This window comes from Podarcis bocagei (assembly GCF_964188305.1).
Source record: "Podarcis bocagei genome assembly, chromosome: 5".
Taxonomy (NCBI): Eukaryota; Metazoa; Chordata; class Lepidosauria; order Squamata; family Lacertidae; genus Podarcis; species Podarcis bocagei.
In genome coordinates this window covers 68,879,608-68,903,331 of record NC_138129.1, presented here as the reverse complement: position 1 = coordinate 68,903,331, position 23,724 = coordinate 68,879,608, and the positions used below count along the sequence as shown (strand labels likewise).

Sequence of the window (23,724 nt, the reverse complement as noted above, 5' to 3'; positions counted from 1 at the left end):
CATGTTAGTGTGTTGGTTGCAGTGTGTAGATGTGTCATGCGAGTATTCACCACACTCCTCCCGGGGCTGGAAAGGGGTTAGTTTGCTAGTAAAACTGAATTACTGTGTCACAAAATGATGCATGTCTAAAAAGTGTATCACCAACATGCAAAGTTTGGAAAGCTCTGACCTTCTGCCAGCAAAGCTATCATTGAGCTACAGTCCCGTCCTCTTAGCAGTTTATGGTTAACAAAAATAACTGTTTTTTAAAATGTGCCATTGTCGCCTACTCCAGAAATACCATTACAATAAATGTTTCCTGTTTTTGAAAACCTTTATGAACATTTTAAATTGGTTTAACCTTTACGTTCTGATGGCTCTATTTTGATATTTTGAAAGTAACAAAATAACAGAGGAAACCTAAAAATGTTCATTTTCTGGCACCACATGCTAAGTTAGGTGGCTTGCTCACTCCCTTTCCCTCTCACAGTGCAGGCTAAAGCCTGTGCAATCAAACATGGTTCTCAAATAACTTGCCATCAAAAAGTAGCCACAGACGTGCTTCTTATCGCTATAGTGAAACCCGGATGCCATATATGACCCGCTTTGGGCAGTCCTCCTATATGAATGATATGAAGCACCATAAATACAAGTGATCACAGGCAAAAGCATTCCTCTTTAACCAGGCCTTTGGCTTACTGACATCTAATGCCCTTTTAAAATGTGCTGTGGAAGGGAGGGTTATTTTTAAAAATGTTTTTATTAAAGATTTTCTTTGGTTACTAAAGTACATACATCAACTCAATTTTCAGATCTTTCTATAGATCAGTCATATTTGATGTGAGTCTTTAATACTGTATACAGTAAAAGGTTGGGGGAGAAGAGTGGGGGAAGAGAGAAGGGAGGTAGCACACTTTTGTTCTTTCACATAGTGTATGTGTGAGGTTTGTGTCAGTGCCGTATAGATAGGTTTTTCATTGAGTTGTCTGTTTTTGTTGTGCTATGTATTTTGTGTTTTTTATATTGTAATTCTGTGCTGTGAACCGCACTGAGATCTGCAGGTATAGGGCAGTATACCAATTTAACAATTAATAAAATAATAAACATAATATTTGGGTTGTAACAGTACATATACATTCTCTCTAAAAGTTAATTCACAATATAATTGAAGGAGATTATTGGAGAGCTACTGAACTGACTCTTATCAGTTCTTCCTATATGGTAGTTTAATAATTTGCTTGATGGCGTTAGATTATCATGTAACTAAACTGCATTCGTCCTAACCCGGTAGCAACAATACTACATTTCTCCAGTCCTATTAACATAGTGGTCACATAACCCAAAACAAATGCTCCAAAAATTCAAATTCCTCACCTATAGTCACTTTATCTAGGCATGCAAAGACATTGTGTCAATGTAAACTTGCAATCTTTCATGAATCACGATTGGTAAGAGACTAAAATAATGAGCTGTGTCTCAGTTAAAGCTTTGGATCCACAGCCTGGAGGTATAGCACCTGCTTTGCATGCAGAAAGCCTCTGGTTCAATCCCTGCATCTCCAAACAGAGCTGGGAAAGAGTATTGGCTTCAAAAATAAGTAGCAGATGCCTAGGGACCACTGAATAAAACTGGTCCTCTCAGATGTCGTAGTTAACAACTGCATCCTACCACTTGTTAATTTGAAATAAGTCTCCCTAGTAAGTATCTGAAGGACCACAGCTTAGAGTCCCATGATATGCAGAGTTAGGCATAGCTGAGCACACCAAAATGAAATGAAATTCTCTGCATACTTACATAGAAGATCCACAGAGGAATGGGACGTACTTTCAACTAAATATAAACAGAGTTGGTCTACACTGCTTTGATTAAGTCTGTTCATTAAACCAATTTTAAAACATGTTCCCGCTTTGTACAAATCAGCAACTGGATGGGTGCTGTGTGTTCCCCCCACCCCACCCCCCAAAAATACTCTGAGAAAACTGCCATGCCTAATTGGAAGTTCTCTTGCTGTGAAGCTAATATGTGAGTAATGAGAAGGTTTGCTTTGCGCTGAGTGGGTGACTAGTTAGTATTATGTGATAAAAAATGAAGGAGGAGGGCCATGCTGTCAATCCGGCTTATGAATGCATTTTAACTGCTTTTAAAATGTAATGACAGTTGTGCTGAGTGTTTTTGACAGAAGAAATCTATTTACTCCTCTCCATTTCTCCTCCCCAAATCAGTTCTTAGACATTTAAGTTCTGTGTTGTCGTTTCTTTTCCCCCCCAGCATTGCCAATGATGCACTAGTCAAGTTGTTTTGCTCTGTCCCTCAGGCTGTCATCAGTAACTATAATAGAAGTGGACAGTATATACACAGGTTTCTTGGCCAAGGGAATTACAGTGGTGGAGGAAAGTGGCATAGGTATTAAAACTCAGCCTAGTTTCTCTCCTTATTTTGAATCCTTTTCAAGACAGCTAATAATAACTAGAGATGTAGGGTGGTTTACTAAATGTACTGGAGTCACATAAGAATGCAGTAAGACATCTTACACTGAGCCAGACCAAGGGTCTAATGGTTCAATCTGGCAGCAGATTGAGGTCTCAGACAATCCTGCTCCCTAATGCTGCTATTTGACGTATTTTACTTGAAGATGGAACCTATGTACAGCAAGTCCTATACTACTGAGCTATCTAGCCCCTAAAAGGTACAGTCTGAGTGTAATCTAGTGACCTCTGGAACAGGCCCTGGAGATTCAGCCTTTGGTTTCCCAGCTGTACCCATATGTGAACCCAGGACCTTGAATAGAGTACTTGCAGCACAAATTAATCAGGCCAAACAGCTTATGCCCCACATACTTTACAGCACAATCTTATACATGTCTATTCAGAAGTAAGCCTCCCTGTCTAATAGGATTTACTCCAAGGTAAGTAAGTATGGTATTTCAGCTTTAAAGATTATCTCTTCCATTACTAACTTGTGGGTCAATCTACCTATTGCTGTCAGATCGCTTTCTCATGAAGACAAATGCTTACAAGGCTACCTAAGATAGTTTGCCTGTTCAACTGAAGGTAACTACTTTGGTCATTCCAGACAGAAATAATTGGTTAGAGCCTCCTTATGAAAAAAGTATTAATTGTAATTACTCCTTTACTCAACGATCACTGAATTTAAGATAGTGGATATAAGAATTGCATTGCGGAGAGAAAAGGTGTTTTTAAGGGAGGGGCCATAAATTACTTTGGAAAACTGTTACATGTGAACATATTGATTAATTGGTTGTTTCAAAGCACATTTTCTTAAACTCTCTGGGGCTAAACTAGTCATGATGTGATTGGACCATCCAATGTCTTATTCTTTGCTTAGAAGCATCCATTGGGAAAGGGTGATTTGGACTTGGGGTCACAGTGCTGGGGCATGGTGGTTAATCTTAGTGCCATTTCCTCTATCAGAATTGCCCCTGCCTTCTAAACTGCTCTTAGTCATAAAGGGGGGGGGGGAGTCAGGTGCCCAGTATTTGAAATAAGTCTCCCTAGTATCTGCCCTTTCCACCCCTCCCCTAGGGGGCTAACAGTAGCTTTGGATAAGTCCAAACTGAGCTCCCCTGAATCTACTTTCAAGCAAAGAAAAAGACATAGGCAATCAGCTCATAGATTTGTTATGTCAGGTAAGCTTCAATTCACAAATGCAACAACCTATGTGTAGCTGCTGGTAACAGAAACAAGCTTCTTAATATGTGGAACTGCAATACCATGCAGTTCCATCATGAATCGTAGGCACAGGTTGTAGGATGTACAAACTGGCTTAGATAACTAGTACACTTCCCTTGTATGTATCCAAGCAAAAAGTTCCTCTGCTAACCATTTCAAGCTTTGGTCGTTTAAGGAGGATAATGCCAAACCTTCTGCTATCAGCTGTTGTTTGTTTCTACCTGAGATTTACTGGTTACAACAGTAAAAGCTAACCTTCAAATTATATGCCTTTAAGTAAGCTATGTCGGTAAAGAAAGGCATTAAAAGATTTTTAAACCAAACTACAATTGCTTCTTAAAAATATTAACTGCAGGTTCATAACTGATGTCTAGATGGTTTACAAGAGCTCCCCAGTGTTCATTTTCATGCCCCAAAATACATTAGACCTAATTTATTTAATTCAAACTTATATTTATGCTTCTTGAATCATATTCTCAATTTAAACTATTTTGTTATATTGGCTTTTGGTTCATAAATACAATAAAGATTATGGGCATTTAAAAAGTTTATGGACTTTGAAAATTGGATTTGTTTCCCTATAGCAATGTTTGAATTTAACAAGATTTGGTCCAAGGGCTTATTTCTGAGACAATACAAAACAACAACAGTGTAAACTGAAAGCTTGGAAACTTGATATCTTGTAAGACTGCAATACACTGTCTCTCAGTTGGATCTTTCTGCTGCATACCAATTTTGGAATGTCTCTTTTTCTCTGCTAAGAATAGCTACAATCCCTGAATTTGCCAAGATATGAGGATTGAAAAATGGGAAGCGCAACCCATCAAAAGTGGAACACATGTTATGCATGCAGAAGTCACAGGTTTGATCCCTGGTATGCCCAGGTAGGACTGTGAAGGATCCCCAATATAACCAGATGAGCCACTTCTAGTCAGTGTTGGCCTGACTCAACCTAAGACAATTCCTGTGTTCCAAATCTTTACTTCACCAGCTGATTCTCACCTGCAAATGCCTCCCAACCATTTATCCCACAGCTGGACTCACTTCTGCCTTTGAAAGTCAGCTTGGAGGGGGGGTATTAAAAACTGCCAGGCAGGGCGAGTGTTAAGAAGCTAATAACTTCTAGCCCCACCCTGAGTTTAGGCTACAAAAGCTAAACAATCTGTAGGTGGGGGAATGCAAATTTCTAACCCAACTACAATATACGTTACTTCATCATTATTTACATTAATTCTTCAGTTCACATTGAATAATTTTTATTGCCAAAAATTATCTGGACAACTGGCTGGTTATTTTTGTCTAACTGAAAGTACATACTAAATGTATATTTTTTTAATCAAAAGTACAATCAAGCCAATAGGTATGCAATGTAAAGTCCCACTGACTTAAGTGGGAAAGTAAAGCAGGGTGTAAATGTTAAATATGCTCCCACTGTATCTATGGAAATTCAGAGTGCTTAACTTTGGCTGGATATTGCCTTTTTATCATATGGTACAAAGGAAAAGGAAGTGTGGGGAGGGCTTCAGATGTCTAAGTAACGCTGTTAAGTGTTTAAAAAGTGGAGTAATGTGATTGGATTACGTTACTACATTCTTTATAATTGTTATTGTGGAGGTGGAAAACTGCATAATTTCTCAGTGGCTTGAGCGTTGAACTCTAGAAATCAAAGGCATGAGACACAGCATGTCTCACTGGAACTAAGAGGAAAGAAAGCTTGTTGAGAACTAATGTATAAAGCGCTTGTAAAATACACAGTTTAAAGCAGAGCCTCTTGGGTGTGTTTAATTTTCTATTGCATCTGCTGTATCATATATACTTACTAAGCTCTTTCCTCCTAAAGCAAGCTCTTTGATAGCTGCAAGTGAAGCAAGTGAGGCAAATATTAGCACTGAGACAGTGAGGGGGAAATATGCAGTGCTTTGTAATTTCAGCTAAATTTCCTTCATTTTATATATATATGGATTCTGCACATTTAATAGGCAAGCTAAACATAAAAGTAAACATAAAATGTTGCACCGGGCCACTTAATGAAGTTATAGATATTGCATAGCCATTCAAAGTATTTATGGAATATTGTTTTCATATTGACTGAACAAAACAATTTAGGTTATGATTGCATTTGGTTTCTCAGCTGCTCTACCACAAGAGGCCAGGAATTACACAGCTATCCAAAGAGTCTGTGCTTTGATCAATACAACAGAAAAGAGATGGGCTAGGCAGGCATGTCCAGCTCCCAAGAGACTGTGATCTACTCCCAGTATAAAAAAACTGGCAGTGATCTACCCATTGCCATTGGAGGGAGGAGGAGCGGGCATGGGGTGGGTGGATTGCCCAGGGTTGTTGAGCTTTTTTTAGGAGGGAGGTGCCCAGAGTTGTTGGGCTTGGGGGGAGGGGAGGATTGAACAGAGTTTTTTTAGCTTTTACCCTGTAACTTTTTGTTACACAATAAGGATCCTGCGATCTACCAGGATCAGGATTAGTGAAAGCATCAGTAGACAATTCTTCTGTAAAGTGGAGGGGCAGAGGAAACTGATATTGTGGAGCTTCTGAAAAGAGGTTTGTGTCCCTTCCAGACATATAAATTGTAGCACTATTGTTGCTGTCTTTTAAAAAAAAATCCATGCGTTTCCACATGACCTTATTATTCCATCGCTATTCTGGAATATTGCAGTCATCAAACCATCTTTGCTTCTATAGCCAATTTTTTTTGTCAAAGATCTAAAATAGTTCTGCAATATTTTTATTGTGTTGAAGCTGTTTTATGCAATTTCCCACATTTTGCGTGGCCTTTGGAGTGTGTGGTTTGAGCAACTTCCATTTCACGCTTTCCCCCTTTCATCAACCTCTTCTGACAAGTTATGCATATCTCAGACTAAAGCAGTTAACTCAAGAAATTCTTGCCATCTAACACCACCCCCAAACATAATTCTGGAACAACAGGTGTTAAATACCCCAGCATCACAAACACACAAAATCCCTTTTTAAGGACTATACCGCTCTGTGTCATGCTCATAACTCTGACCACTTACTAGTTCGTGTGGACAGGAAATAAGGCAATCACATACCATGAAAAAGTGACATACAAATTTAGCTCCAAAAAAACTGAAACAAATAGCTACGGCACTGTGAATGGTTTGTGTGCAAGGGCTCTTGGTTTATTGTAAATTTATATTGTAAATCATCATCCTTTTTCTTGTTGTGAAGTACCTACATAAGCCCTGAACCAAAAAGTGACTTGGTCAAAAGGAAACAGCCCTCAAATATTCCAAGACACCTAAAGAAGGGAAGTTCTGAGCAATCTGGAATTGGAGGCACAGTGTATCATAAGGGCACATAAACTGCCATGAACAGGGAATTCAGTGAGAGATGAAGTCATTGAAGATGGTGGACAGAAATGCTTGGCAGCAGGCATATAAAAGAGGGAAGGGGAAAATAACAAAGAGAAACCACCTTGTAAAACTGCTGTCTCGTACATGCTGAATACATTGTGATTTTTACCGTATCTGGCAAGAATGACCATATTGTGGGCAATGTAGGAAGAGAGTAACGACTGAAAATCAGGCAATCATTGTTCTTTAGCAAAATGAGTGTTTTTGTAACTGAAAAGAGGTTCTAGAAAAGCACAGTAGAAAGATTAAAATGAAATGGGAAAGATTAGGTAGTTAACATTTTTCCTGTAAACCACTAGACTGGTAACATCTCCAGTGGAACAACACTAAATGTTGCGTGAGACTAAAGAGAGTGTGTTCTTTCTGAGTTATTAAAATGCAATCTCAGGACAGAGAGTGAAAGTTGTGGCACTGACATCTGAAGGCAGCCCTGTATCAGGAAGCTTTTAATTTTTTGTGTTTTGTTGTGTTCTTTGATATTCTGTTGTAAGCCAACCAGAGTGGCTAGGACAACCCTGTCAGACGGGCGGGGTACAAGTAATAAATTATTATTACTTCTATTACTACTACTACTACTACTACTACTACTACTACTACTACTACTACTAAAACTATTTTCAGTTTAAGGACACATTCCAGCCAGGCAAAAGCACTCAAGCAAAATGGCTGGGAAAGAGAGGGTGGGTACACACTGTATATTCCCATGGTTTGGTCTGAAGGGTATAGTTTGAAAGCACATGAGGCCACCACCTTGCCGATGCTAAAAAGGTATGGCTCTGGTTGATGCTTAGATGGGTGACTGCCTTGGTTCTAGGAAGAAAGGTGGGATACAAATATAAAAAAATAAAGGTAAGGAAATAGGTAAGAGTCCTGAGGTCCAGACAGAGAGGCCTGGCAGACTGTATTCCCTACCCCCATGGTTTCCTAGTCCTGTTTTAGACTGCTAGAATTTACATATCATATATTAAATGCATATGAATTACCCCAGAAAATCATGGGAACCATGGTTTACCCCTCACAGAGCACAATGCCCTGCACCCTTAACTAATTACAGTTCCCAAGATTCTTTGAGGTAAGTGATGTGCTTTAAATGTGCTATAAATGTATGGTGTGTACACAGTCGAATTTGTGTTGCCACTACAGGATGTGAAACCATTTTGCAATCTAGAAATCCATATCTGTTTTCTTATAGTTAATAAGCCCCAGTGTTTATTTTCACCATTTGATGACACACTTAACTTAGGCATTCAATCGCATAGATAAACTTTGGTGTGAACTCTCCACTTACATAGGGATCTCAGCAGCCATTTTGTGATTATAGTGGCTTGGAAAAGGGCACTAATGATAGCAAAAGTAATTCTAGTTGTTATGACGTAAGTGGATGGTTTACACTATTCTCGGTATAGGTGTATATACCGAGAATAGTCCGTCTCCATCAAATAGTGAATTTAAGTATTGCGTGCTCAAGACCTTAACTGATTAGTTTAACTATGGCAATGAAAATATCATTCGTATTTATTAACCTTAGAAATGCAACTGTATGTAGTTTCTGACTTTTAATTATGAGAAACCTTGCTGGGTTCAACAAAGACAGCTAAACTGAAGTAGTACAGGGAGTAAATTAGCAAAGCCTGCAGGAAATTAAAACCTGTATGACAAGCTGACAGCCTAACAAGCAATTTAAATAACTGGATGAACACAGAGATGGAAACAGCATTTCAAAAGTATTAAGGAAAGAACCTGAATGCGTTTAAGTATTAATGGGAATACATTTCATTCCCTAAATGAATCTACATCATTCCATAAACGAATCTACTGTACATCAAGAACAGAAGATGTGGCTCAACTGCTTTCAATACTCTAGACAGTTCTCTGAATTGCCATTCTTTCTGTTTAAAAACAGCCATTACCGTTGATGGCAATTTCATGTTTTGTAGAGTATTTTCATACATAGCACATGCTTTCAACACCTCTGGTGTTCCACGTGAGCATTCGCTAGCACTTTGTAAATAGCTAGAAGCTAATGTTTTGCCACTTGAGAGTTATTTCATAGCTCCCGAGTTGCAGGTCACCTCACTGCAGAGCTGAGTCAGGAATTGAAATAGCCATTCTCCTCCTCCCCTTTCTGGATATCTAATGCATATAAATCGCTTTTTCTTTACCAATCTAGCTGAGTCCAGAGATAATGAATGTTTTATGCTAATTAGTGAAGAAAGCTTCAAAAGCTTCTATTCTTGCTTGCAACAACTGAATTTCTAAATACGCACGGCAAAACAGAAGGAAGAACCAATTTTCAATTTGTCCTTAGTGATGGACTTCCTTTGTTTTGCCGACAGAGAAATCCTATAATTGTATTATGCCAGAGTGGGGAGGGGAGATACACTACATAAGAATGCAAGAAAACCCTGCTGGATCAGGCCAATGGCCTATTTAGTCCAGCATCCTGTTCTCACCACAGCATACAAAGGGAAGAAAGGAGAGGCTACTGAACACACAGAGCTGCTTAGACAGGATGCCTGCGGAGAGCCCTCCTTGGGAGAAGGGATCAAGAGGAACCCAAGCAGGGAAAAACTATTGAAAAGTAGCAAAGGGGGAGGGGAATTACTTCATACAGATACAGCTTTGCTTTGCCTTTATTTTTTACTTTCTATCAGCAATTTAAATAATAATTTATATTTGCTTAATTAAAATTATATATGCCTAATTATATTTGTCTCTGAACAGTGTACAGTAAACTTGATGCAATAAAATTCAGTTAAACTATAAAATCAGAATTCAGTTAAAATACTTGCTGGATTAAAAAAAAAGTCTTCCGTTGGTGTCAGAATTCAACAGGGCGGGTGCCTGTCTGACCTGTTCCACAAAATTGGGCCCACAGTATTGAACACGTGGCTTCTAGCTGACATATTCTGTGCATCTGAGCCATGGGTGACTCCCTAAAGCCTCCATGATTGGGAAGGGATATAATGGATAAGGCAGTCCTTTAAGTATTCTAGACCCAAGTTGTTAAGGGATTAGCCTGGCCCAGTAGCATATGCACAGCCAGTGCAAGCTTGAGTTATGTTGAATTCAAGGAATGCTCAGTATAATGTTATAAGTGATAAAAAGTAAAATCTCTGTAACTATCAGAACAAGAATAGAACCATAAGGAGAGAGTTATTTTCCTCCCCATTTAATAGCAATGGTAAATAAAGAACCCAAAAGAACAGAAGCAATCTTATGTGCAGGATTTAAAGATCTCACAGTTTGATCAGAAAATGAATTTCTGCACCTCACCGAAGGACACAAATAATGAAAGTAATGAAAGAGAACTCTGAATAAATTTTGCTTGTATTGTCTTCCAAGGAATCGTATTTAAACTCACACTTTAACTACAAAAGAACCAATCTGGTTTCACTCATGGCAATGACAGGCCTGCTTTGGATTAGAATAGATTCTGTTGACCTGCAGAAATGATCTCCTGAACAGTCAAAATATTTTGCAGTTGCTCCAGACTTTTGCAGCAGAATTGCCCATATCCATCTCCTACACGATAACGAAGTCAGCTCTGCATCCTATGCAATTTTTAGTAATTTAATAGGAACTGAGGTTCTATCAGTAGCAACTGGCACAGAGCTGGGGGCGGCTGGGGGCAGTGGCAACAACAGGGGTGCATGGACAAAGCAGCAGAGCCAATCTGGAGTGCTCCCTCTGGTGCCTTTATATGGTCAGAGTACAAAACTTCACTTAAGAAAATGGCATGCTAGACCTTCAGATTAAGGGAAGATGAGTAATAAACTGAACGGGCAGTAAAAAGTTAAGAACTTTTAATGAAAAAAGGAGACCTGTGTTGAACCCTGTAAAGTTCATAGGAAAGGTCCAGTACCTGTAGAGAACAAGACAAAACAGGACTGCAAAGTTATAGCACTAGCAGATGGGAGAAATAGGGGAGGCATTAATAAAAGAGGACGATCAAATCAATCCTTGGCTTCAGTGTTTGTATAAAGGCTCAAGAAAAGTTTGCAAGCTGAGAAAAATTTCCCAGAGGACAAAAGAAATCTCAGTATGAAAGCAGAAACCCAGGAGGAGGTAGTGGATGAATTAGCATTTCAGAAGAATGTCATATAGCCATGAACTTATAAAGCTGCCATACGGGCCAATGATCCATCTAGCTCAATTCTGTCTATTTTGACAGATAGTAAATCTTCAAGGTCTTGTGCAAGTATCAGCACAGCAATATCAACAGACTGTAGGACTGATAAAATACATCTCAGCTGAGCTAAAGGAAAAAGCATGGAAAAGCACTGGGAATATCCAAAAATAATTGCCTACATTAGACTCAAGTTATGTACTGGTGTCATCAAAGGTGAACAAGATGCTGTCATAGCATCAGCTGACCCTGTAAGTCCAGGGGTAACCAACGTGGTGCCCTCCAGGATGGCTACTCCTGCTGTAAAAACGAGAAGGGCTTTCCTTGGGAGTCATGAAAGCCAAAGGACTCTGAGCTTAATGTTGTGTATCCTAACCCTGTATAAACAGTTGAAAAGTCTACTTTTCTGGCTGTGGCAGAAGTATTCTGAAATGTGAGCCTGAACAGGACTAGGGAATGCTATCATTGGAACTTTCCAACAACCCAAGACCACAATATTTCCCACCCTTTTCTAAGCTCAACAACATAGCATGTAGCATCTGAGTTTTCATATGAAGTCTTCTTGGTGGAAACATTTCAGCCTTTCTTATGATTTATGGAAATGAAAGCGTGTTGCTTCTGACATATGTCAATAAAAGCCAGCTCTATCCTACCAGCCATGAAGGCTGGCCTGCCCAACATGTGATTCCCTGAGACAAACGCAACCCATCACTAGTCCATGATGGTGCCCTGTTCTGAGATACGGCAAAACAAAGCAAGACAGGCAGATAGTACATGGTTGCATTTCACTTGGTAACTCACAACCTCCACTGGCCTCTTCGAAAGTGTCAAACTTTCAGCATTCACTTGAGTCACTTTCTCTTCATCTTTTTTCTGTCACACATTTCATTTATTTTTACATGCACTTTTTAGTTTTTAAAAAACCCTCAAAGAATTTTATAGCTTCCTTTATTCTAACAGTAAAGGTATATTTATTCATTGTTGCTTTTTAAAAAATAAATAGCGTTCAGAGGGATCACAAATCGGAGCTAAAACCTGTTTAGTTTAAATGCTGAATCCCAAATGAGAAAGAAAAAACCTCTGAAATTTAACTAAAGGGAAGGAGTTGGGCTAGATTTATCTGTAAAAGTTGAAGCAAGACTTCATGAGCAAAATAGGTTTTTGTGACGTTACAAAGAAATCATAAAGTACATTTCTGCTCAATAGCATTAAAGGAATTACTAAAAGGCCTAATGCTCTCATCCTCCCAAAGAGAGCTCACAAAGAAATACTGGGGGGGAATGAGTGTCCTTGGGGAAATCTAATGCCATCTCCGTGGCTTTTACTTGGCAGACTGAAATGTGTAACTGCTGGAAATATATTCTTAGAAGTAATGCCTACCAAATGTATCTTGCAATTTAATGGTATTATTTGGGTTTTGCAAGTATAATTCTAGGAAGGAAAAATTGCTGTGGAAAAAAGGAGTAAAGTATGTTTATTTAATTTTTTTTATAGAGAGGCAGTATTATCTTATAGCTTGTCATGGAAATACATAGCATGAACACTTTATGTAGTATGGTAGTCTCTCAAAATGTTTTGATCTACAATTCACATCAGTCCCAGACAGCGTGGCTATGGCTGGGCCTGACTGGGAGATAGATGATATAGATCAGGCATAGGCAAACTCAGCCCTCCAGATGTTTTGGGACTACAATTCCCATCATCCTTCACCACTGGTCCTGTTAGCTAGGGATCATGGGAGTTGTAGTCCCAAAACATCTGGGGGGCCAAATTTGCCTATGCCTGATATAGATAGATGATAGATAGATACAGACATACAGACAGACAGAAAGACAGACAGATGGATGGAGATAGATGATAGATGATAGATGATAGATGATAGATGATTGATAGATGATAGATGATAGATGATAGATGATAGATAGATGATAGATGATAGATGATAGATGATAGATGATAGATGATAGATGATAGATAGATAGATAGATAGATAGATAGATAGAGATACTTGCAAAATCGATTGATTGATTTACTTGCAATATTTTATGTCACCCTTCATAAATAATCCAGAGCAGATTACAACAGTAAGAATATGAATCAAACAATAGAACAAGTGATAAAATATCAAAAACAAAGTGAATACAATAAAATGCAGCAGAATTACAATAAATGAGACAATCCCTCAATGACTTGGTAACAATGACCAACAAATGATGAGGTAAACAGGTTTTCAGAAGGAGCTGAAAATTCTGGAGATTTGGCTTTTGGGTGTGAGTGGCAGGCAGGAAGATATTTCTGCAGGCACCACAGCAGAAAAGCCCTGTTGTGACAGATTTGGCAGGTGATGCTTAAGACAGGACTGGCATGCAGGAATAACTCCAAAAGCCCTTCCACAAGACAAGCTTGTGCCAACAGTGTCCCTGTAGTTCTTCCCCCATCACAGAAGCCCCAGTTACACAAGTCATCCCCCACTGCACTATGTCAGAGCAGAAATATTTCAGGGCATACTTTTGCCCAGAATAAAAAAATTCCTTCCAGTAGCACCTTAAAGACCAACTAAGTTAGTTCTTGGTATGAGCTTTCGTGTGCATGCACACTTCTTCAGATACACTGAAACAGAAGTTGCCAAACCTTTCTATATAGTGAGAAGGTGGGGAGGGGTATTACTCAGTAGGGTGGTGGGAATGGGAGATTGGCAGATAGCTGAGATGAGCCTGTTGATGACTCTTAACGACTGTAATAGATCTTACAGGAAAAGGCAAGGGGTGAGAAGGTGAGAAATGGCTTAGTCATGTATAATGAGATAAGAATCCAATGTCTTTGTTCAGACCAGGTCTCTCCATGGTTTTAAGTTTGGTAATGAGTTGCAATTCAGCAGCTTCTCTTTCCAGTCTATTTCTGAAATTCCTTTGTAGTAAAACAGCTACTTTGAGATCTTGTATAGAATGTCCTGGGAGATTGAAGTGTTCTCCTACTGGTTTCTCTGTTTTGTGATTCTTGATGTCAGATTTATGTCCGTTTATTCTTTGGCGTAAGGTTTGGATAACTTTTTGCCCAGAAGATAGTTCTCCTTGCTTTAAATCCTTCTAAAACTGTCATGCAATCACCTTATTCTCCTAATAATATTTCCCGGAGCTCAGTTTAGTTGCTTGCTGTACAATGCTAAAGCTTCTTTAAAAAATAATAATTAAGAATTGTTGTGCAATAACTAAATGGAAGTTACTTCTCTGCAAGCCAGACTCTTTTCACACACTAGATCAACATTATTCTTTCTTTCCTGTTCCCTTCAATTTCTCACACAAATATTCTAATTAAATGAATCCTACATTATGGCTCTAGTTCCTCTCTTGCTTGAGATGCTTTAGCTGCCAAGTATGAAGTAGTAGCTTGTAAAGACCTGATGAGTCTTTTTTTCTCAAGCTTCTGGCTGTAGTTGATAATACCCTAATTGTTGCAGGAAACTATTGCAGTGGCAAGCAGATGTTACATTAGTTAGATAAGCTATATAACCCTTTCAAGCAGAATGCCAAAAAAAGAAGTAGAAGTGAAAATGGACTGCTTTATACCCTGTTCATGAAAATTTAGGATCCAAGTTGTGGGCTTTTTGCCATACATTACTTTTCTAGAAATCCAATAGTCTTATGACTATGTCATTCCCAAGACTTACAGTTGATTGATATGTGCCAGTTCATATATGCAATTTAACCTACACGGATGTAGTCAAACACACCATTGATGTACATGTGTAAATATCATATATATGTATGAGAGTTGGAAACCCAGTGCCAATTGTGGGCTCCTAACATTCACACATACATAATAAAATTGATATTACACACAATCCCCTGGTATAGTCATAAATGTAAAGTGCCCTTAAGGGGACTTTTGTAAATGTTAAGATGGTGGCTTTGATGGAGCCTACAAGTGAAATTCATTGTGTATTAATACTTCCAAAATCTGCAGAAATAATTATCAGATGAATGGCTCTGGCAAAGAGTCTTCACAAAGATTTTTAAGCAAGTCTGAAATTATTACTTCATCCACACCCAACATAAGAAATCACTTTTTTAAAATCAATAGGAGTTACTCCATAATATTATATATGTTTACAATGAAAGGGGTAGGAAACTGTGGCCTTTTAGATTTTGGACACCAACTCCAATTAGATCCAGCCAGTACGCCAATGGCCAGAGATGGCATAAATTTGAAGTTCATCAACATATGGGGAACATTGGGTATTCTTGGATGACAGAGTTAAACATGCTAACTATGCAATCCAATGCAGAAGCAAGTGCTACTGAGTTCAACGAAACTTACCGAGGTAAGTGTGTGGGATCACAGCCCTAACTGTATACTTCATTGCAGTATACTTTTATATTGAAAAAAGGTACATAGATGTCACTTTACTTTGAAAGCAGAGTTCATCTCAGAAATGTTAGCAAGAGCTATCCGGGCCACTTTAGTATGCATCCTGAGTGACTCAACAGAAATGCTGTTCGTTTATACTAGTGAAGAACTGATGAATCACTAGCCCTGGCATAGCATGGAAAGTTTTTCTGAGATTTTGAAGACTCGTTTTCCCAAGGGTTTTTCAAATAAATGACATTGTTGCCTTGAAACAAACCTCACCACTTTCTCCAACTCTGAGCAGAGAAACTAAACGTGAATCAGTGGCAAAACTTTATAGTTCTGAGCCAACCAATACAGAGTGCCACTCTACATGTTCCCAGAAGTTCCAAGATTATTTTTACCCAATAGCTATTTTAGAATGCAAAATAACCACAGGTAGCTTCAGAAATATACTGATATATTTTCCCCAAAGGTGGGAAATCATTTCTAAAGACAAACTTCTAATAATATTTTATGAATGTGCATATCTGTACCTACAGAAAGAGCATCAGAATAGCTCTACACTATATGGAGCCTTATCAGTTATCTAGGATAGACAAAGAATTACAAAACCCAGACTACCTACGGTATATTTGGAATGGAAAGATACATACTTCTGTAAATGAATGAAAATCTTAAAAGTCTCCAAATGTAAGATAAAAGGCACATGTCTATTTGTCTTTTTTTTCTAGAGAGAAAGAAGCATTTTAAAGGCTTATTTTTGAATATGTGTGTAGTGGGTATGAGTCACTCGTACGTAAACTGGTGCCTCTCTAGGCTAATTTGCCTTGTTAAACCTTTCTGATTGCGCAACCCCTTCTCATAGTGGCTGCCTCAATCGCTGGCAGAATCCGTCAGTGGGCGTTTCTTGAACCTCTTCCAGCATAAAAGTTGTTTGACGCCCAGTCTCCGCCTTCTCTCACTGCGCGCGAGCCTCCTGCGCAGGGAGGGCGTGGGCAGCGGAGGACCTGGGCTCTCCTCACTGATGTCCAGTGAAGAATCCTGGAGCCCTCTCTCCGATTCCCCCATCAGCCCCCCTCTATCCCTGGTGTTGCGCTGAATTGCTTCCCCCTCTACTGGGCTGTTTCTCCCCCTGTTGCTGGGTCCTTCTTCCGCATCATCCGAGAGCCTCCCCTTCGCCTCTCGCTCTGATGTCAGTTCCCTGACAATGTGTGGTGGTATTTAATCAACAGAGACCTGAAATTAATAGACCTAACATTACATTGGCTATTATGCTATGCCTCTACTTACATGGAATTCAACAGCAGTTATGATTTGTCTACCAAGCATATACATTGACTGAAGACTTACAGTCATGATCAGCCCCCTTTCCTGGAAATATTTGACCAATGGAACTGTGTTCTGCTTGAAATTCGTTAGGCGTCTCTGCGTAGCTTTGAGGTTATCGTCGGGTCTCCCCTGCTGCTCGGCACGCTTCATTAACCGCTCTTTCAGCCGCTGATTTGAACAGGACAAAAACACCACCAAATCTGGGGTGCAGATCTGTGGAGATAATATGCCAAATGAATTAAATATTAAAATTAGCAGACTGGTTCACATTAGCTTCTGGAGAGTCATTGTTTCATTTCTGTGAGGGAAGGACAACAAGAACTGAGCATGTCTAAGAACTAGTTGTGAACCCTGAAAACCTCCGTATTTTCTCACGTGAAAGTATGCTGTTGCTGTCTGCTACTTATAACATTCTTAACTGGAGTCATTCCCCTCAGCAATTCCAAGTATTTAGGTAGTGATGTGAGAGCTGGACCATAAAGAAGGCTGACCACCGAAGAATTGATGCTTTTGAATTATGGTGCTGGAGGAGACTCTTGAGAGTCCCATGGACTGCAAGAAGATCAAACCTATCCATTCTTAAGGAAATCAGCCCAGAGTGCTCACTGGAAGGACAGATCGTGAAGCTGAGGCTCCAGTACTTTGGCCACCTCATGAGAAGAGAAGACTCCCTGGAAAAGACCCTGATGTTGGGAAAGATGGAGGGCACAAGGAGAAGGGGACGACAGAGGACGAGATGGTTGGACAGTGTTCTCGAAGCTACCAACATGAGTTTGACCAAACTGCGGGAGGCAGTGGAAGACAGGAGTGCCTGGTATGCTCTGGTCCACAGGGTCACGAAGAGTCGGACACGACTAAACGACTAAACAACAACAACAAAAATTAGTACTGTAGGATATACAGTGGGAGCAAGGAGACAGAAGAGTGTCCTTTTCTCTCTCTGCCCCACACCCATAGTGTACTGCTATAACATGGAAGAAATTCCAGATCTGTAATTTCTTTATATATATAAAAAGAAGTTAATTTTCTAAATCAATTTCTTTCTTTTTTCAATTTAAGAGCCTTTTTTCTCATGGAAATTGAGTGCCAGCTGGTAAGGAAACCATAGGACATTATACCACTTGTTGCCTATGCGCACACAAATTAATATTCACCGTGACCAGCACCCAAGGAAGAGGTAGATCAGAACACTCATAAAGCTTCAGAAATGTGATCTTGTCACTTAAACGAAAAGGCATCCATCACCGACTATGACACTCCTGTTCTCAATAATAAAGTTTCTTCATAATAACACATAGCTGACATAAACAACCCTAATTTAACTGTTATTCTTTTACCAGCATAATTGTTGTGTTAAAGTCTTAAGACAGATATTTACTTTTCATTGTCTATGGTGGGAGTAATTATTTTCTTTGAAACTATTAATATGGCAGCTGTCACACATAATTTGCCTGACGGTTAAAGTGTACATGGCAGGGGACAGGACAACCTAGTTAACTACATAATTAAAACATCCTGAACTGTCCTCCTCCCCCAATTTAGTTCACATTGTTTAATTGGGAAGATGAGGATATGGCACAGAGGATGTCCTATGGAGAGCAACGTCAATGTTATTAGCATTTGGAAAGGAAGTGTTTAAAAAGGGGGTGGATTGCTGGCATAAGTTACTTAATATTACAAAGGGGAACACATTCAGAATTGACGTGTACAATTAACTCAATAGAAGTCTGTATCACATTTACACTGCCTCCTCGTGGAGCCTTATTCCCTGTCTATAGCTTATATATATCAGCCTGCATAAATTTATACAGAGTGTGTATACATATACACATTCATTCCCTCTATTTTATGCTTGTAACAGAATGCCTGGAGGCATGAAACAACCCAAACTCTTATACTGTATATATTTTTTGAAACATTTTTTGTACTTCTGCAGATCTTGGGGAGTTTACTGATACCTTCCTCTATTGGCTACATAAGTAGCACCTGAACACAAGAAACAAAAGTTTGACCAGAAACTTATAGAAGTTTATAAATATTGTTGGTTTCTTCAGGCTTGATTCCAAATGCTGGTTTTGACCTACAGAGTCTCATGCAGTTCCGGACCCCAAAATCTCAAGGACCACGTCTCCCCACATGAACCAACGTGGACCCAATGTTCTTCATCTTCACCTTCTCTGGGGAGGTACGGAGGGTGGCTCCCCTAGAAGAGGACTTCTAGGTTGTGACTTCCCAGTTTTGGAATACCATCCCCAGGGAGGTGTGCCAGGCATGAACAGTATGTTTTTAGCTGCCAGGTTAAAATATTTGTATCTACCCAGGCCTATGGAGTTTAATTATCTGCATATTTTTAGTGGAGTGGGGTTGAACTAGATTTGCTGTGCACAGTAGTGTGAGCATTTTAGGTTGTTCTTATTCTCGTTTTATATCTATTTTTAATCTTTGCTTTTGTAAGTTACTTCGAGTTATTTTTAAAGCAACAAATAAAAATATTTATAGATAAATAAAATAAATAAAATCTGTCCTACTGTTTCTTATGAAATACTGCATTTTGATTAATTTTTCCTAAAACCAACTTTAATCCAAATTGAGAAAAATAATGACCTTGCTGTGTTTTAAGCCAGTAATATGTACACAGCCCTAATTAGACATAACAAAGCACTTCAAAAAATGGGCATCCTGCAGTTTCAGATTAATTAACAGTATGTGTGGGTTCCTATCATTATATACCAGGAACAGTAACAGCACAGAAGCCAACACAAAACCAATACATAAGGGAATCAAAGAAGTTAGTAAACAAGCCTTTAGTAAACATCTTTGATCCTAAGATTCAATCCAGAAAGGGCCTCTCCGGACATGTGTGTTTTCGTGGATGCATTCTGCAACTTGTCACTGATGTACTAATAGTGCTTTAGTGGTGGTTGGATTCAGGACCATCCACACATCAAACCACTTTGTTAGATATTTCAAAAGAAAGGGGAGGCTCTGAGAATGAAAACAGATTTTAAATATGGAAGGTCAAAAGGCTTGGTTAGGTTATCTTCTTGGCTGCAGGGCCAGCTGCCAGGTACTGAGTAACTCAAGGCAAAGCTGGCCTAGAATGGCCGCTCACCACTTCCACAGGGGTGGGGTGATGGTTGCGGCCCCTCGTGCTCCGCCTTCATCCTTGGCAGCCAGAACATGTTCACACCCAGCAGGATTGAGGGGCGTTCTTCCCGCCAAAGAGGGCAGCTTCAAACGGTCCAATAAGAGGTCACGATCAGAAGGAGTGAAACAATGTTTTATTGTGCTTTTCATTCTGTTGGGAGCCACCCAGAGTGGCTGGGGAAACCCAGCCAGATGGGTGGGTTATAAATAATAAAATTATTATTATTATTATTATTATTATTATTATTATTATTATTATTATTATTATTATTACTGAATGGCCAAACATTGTGACAACACAATATGAGATGCCTGCCCAAGAAGTTTCTCATCTGTGTCCATTACAGGAGAACAGGTCACACAGCCATTGTTACAGCTTTATTTATGTGTGGCAGGTCTGACAGAACTCCTATTTACTCTCCATCCAGATCGCTCCCACCACTGGTTTGGGAATCATTGTACACAAAATGTTAGCCACACTCCATAACTATCCTGCTGTTTCTTTAGAAATAATGGGTTTTGATGCCCCTTTCCCCAAACCAGTTTTGATCCAAACTGAGAAAAAGGAACAATCTAGCTGCATTTTATGCTGGTAATGAATACACAGCCTTATTCTGGTTGCAATAGTGTAATGCGCAGCTTTCCAAATTGTGTGTGTCTCCATTAATTATACCTGCAAAGTGTTAATTCTGTTCGAAACGATGCAGAAATGTGTGTTTTGAGATAGCTAACATTTGATTTTCATTCACAGGCTTGAGCTGGAGAGTCTTAAATCCTATGAAAAGGTGATTCAATTACTATAATATAAAGCTGGTAACTCCCAAAATAAATATAACCTATGCTGCAGAGCATCATAAAACTTGGGATTCTTTGACACATTTTCACTTCCCTTCAGTTGTGAAAGGAACAATAATTCCCTAGGGAGCTGAGCAAGAAAGTTGTCACGGCTCATGATTCATCCAAATCCATTAATGTTTCTTAAGCACTTTCAGAGTATCATTGATTCATTCCCTATTGAATATAAAGTATTCATAGGATGTTAAGAAGAACTGTTTTAATCTGATTTGACTGCTTTTTGTAACCCTTTCCCCCTTCAATCATGTCTTTTGTTCTCAGTTTAGCAGGCAAAATCAATGGGAATTCTTAATAATTTTTGTACAGCAGGCCTAAAGCTTACTTTGATAATGCATACAGGAAAACCTCTGAGAACAGTACGGAGAATAAACAGCAGGGCATTGCATTCTTGAGTAGAAACCATCAAGACAAAACTTGCTATGTATTTATTTTTGTGTGACACAGACTGATAGATGAATAGGAACGAACAGGAAATAAGACGCTTGGACATCACACAAAGCTGTTAAGGTGTTTTTAGAACCTGTATAAAACTGAAGTTTGGTGCATATGCTACATAATAGTGCTAATATTCTCTGGAGAAGGGGCAGGCTGCATGGACTGCAGCAAAAGGGGTAGGGTTGTTGTTGTCTTTAACATAGATTTTGACTCCTCCCCTGTGCCCCCAATCCAGATCCTCCACCACCCCACACCTGCACTTTGCATTTGGGGGGAAAGCTTCCAATTGTCCCCCCCGTGTGAATTGTAGGTGTGGGGCTCCAATCAAGCTTGAAGCCAGTTCAAGTTGCAAGTGTTAATTCCCCTATCCTTATTTAGGTCAGCCCCCCCTGCACTGGCAAGTTTTGAAAACAATGGCCTGTACTCAAGGCAAATTATCCTGCTCTGGTTCTGTGAAGGCACCCATGGGGCAAAGCAGGGTGTTTGCTCACAGCACTACAAATGACTTGCTATACGGCTTCTATGCTCTGCCCCTTTTGAAGAACTGGAAATTCTTAAAGGGCCAACCAACGCTCTGACACTTCTGAGCCCCATGGCCCTTTGCACTGTTGGACTAGAGTTGAAGTTCCTCTAGGGGCTCAGAACAATATTCTGGGGCTCAGAACAATGTGTCCAAGACAGCCTTGGCTCTGGTTCGATGGGTCTCAGGCCTGCCAGCCTCAGGTTCAGTGGACCCCTGATCGCCAGCAACAGGCTCAGATCAGGAAATTCATTCCAGTCCCCAATATGGTGTCCTGGTCACTCCAGAGCCTTGACACAAGCAACATTATTAATATAGTTTGGATTTAAACTATTTGTAAGCTAGAATTGTTTTAGTGACTTGGCTGCTTCTCAAGTAACCTATGCACATTAAGAAAAAAAATCTGCATAGGAAGGAAGTAGTGATAAGGTCAGCCACGTTTCCTGAATCTGTATATAGATAGGCTGCTAGCTATCCGGAGTAGGAGTTTATAGATACATTTTGTATCCCACTCTTGCTTTATAACTGCAATTTGCACTTCAGACTTTTTATTTATTTTACAAATAACATGCATTAGTGTGAAGTGCCCTGGGGATAGTTATGTTGACAAACAGCACGGCAAACAATAAGAAAATAATTGTAACGATAAAATACTACAAAAGGTCAAAAGAAGTAAAATAGCAGATAAAACTAGCAGCAAATTGTTCTTCCAAAGAACAATTAAAAGGCCCGGCATTTTCATATATGTTCAGATTAATAATTTTGCTGCTTATTTGACAGGGTAGTCCTTATTTTTTACAGGACCATACAGCTGGGCTGGGGAAGCTGTGAATGTTGTAGCCAAACTTCCAAAAGCCCAGCTACCATGGTCAGTTCTGGTCAGGGATGATGTAAATTGTAGTCCAGCAAAATCTGGAGGGCCAAAGGTTGCCCATCAATGCTGCAGGTCATGTAGTCTGCTATATTGCTGCAAGGCAGGGCCCTGCATTCACCATCCCACCACAGATTAACCCACTGTGGTACAGGATCAAATATATGCATGCTGCAGGGGGCCACCAGGGGGCGCATTGGAAGATGGCCGACAATAACATCTCTCCGACCCACACAAGGTAATTAAGAGGCTGCTATGGGAAGTATGCAGCCTTCCTTGCCCCCCAAGGGGATGGGGGGGACTGCCTTGCCAGCGGTGTCCATAATTCACTCCCGGATTTAAAAGAAGGGTGTGTGGACACTTGGCACAAGCCCTCGAGTGAAGTCGGCTCTTCCTGACGCTATCTCCAATCAGCGCACTGGTTCGCATTAGCTTGAAATATATAATTGGAAATTTATAATTGGAAATAAGCTAATGCACATACATCAAGTGAAGATCGGGAGTAAAGTGCTGAATAATGTGATCTCTGTGAGCGGAGCAACGGGCGGGACAATAAATCAAGTGAAGAATCATCATCAAAAGACTGGTATGTTGGAGTTAAACGGAACGAGGGGGGAGGAAAAACTTTTCTTTTTTTTGCCTTATGTGAGTACCAATAATCCTCCCCTCTAGAGAGAAGAAACGTTGTCATTACTAATCACAAGCAGGAGACTAAGAACTGTGCGGGAAATAATTATTGACTAAAGAAAGGACTGGTGGATGGAAGGAAAACTTTATGATGCAGTTATAAATTGAGTCTCGAGGAGACAGGCTTGCCTAAGGAGAATGAGAGCACGAGGGGGAGGAGGACCAGGGTCATTGGAATGCGAATGTATGGTTATCGGAACGTTATCTTGACCTGGCAGAACCCTCTGAATTATAGATTGGCAAGCCTGTGAATCAGCGGACAGACTGTGGGAATGTTTCTAACGGAGGTGTGGAAATGGCGTCTGTCCTTTATGTGATATGACTTTTGGAGAGTGTAAAACCCA

At 39.7% G+C, this 23,724-nt stretch overlaps 1 protein-coding gene across 1 annotated transcript in view; it reads right to left on the bottom strand.

Moving 5' to 3' along the window:
• The window catches only part of AK5 (adenylate kinase 5), an 88,525-nt gene that overhangs the window by 43,384 nt on the left and 21,417 nt on the right, over nucleotides 1-23,724 (bottom strand). The window contains exon 6 of the mRNA XM_081193798.1: nucleotides 16,887-17,078. Within this exon, the coding sequence (XP_081049924.1) occupies nucleotides 16,887-17,078 (192 nt within the window). The remainder of the gene's footprint in view (nucleotides 1-16,886; nucleotides 17,079-23,724) is intronic.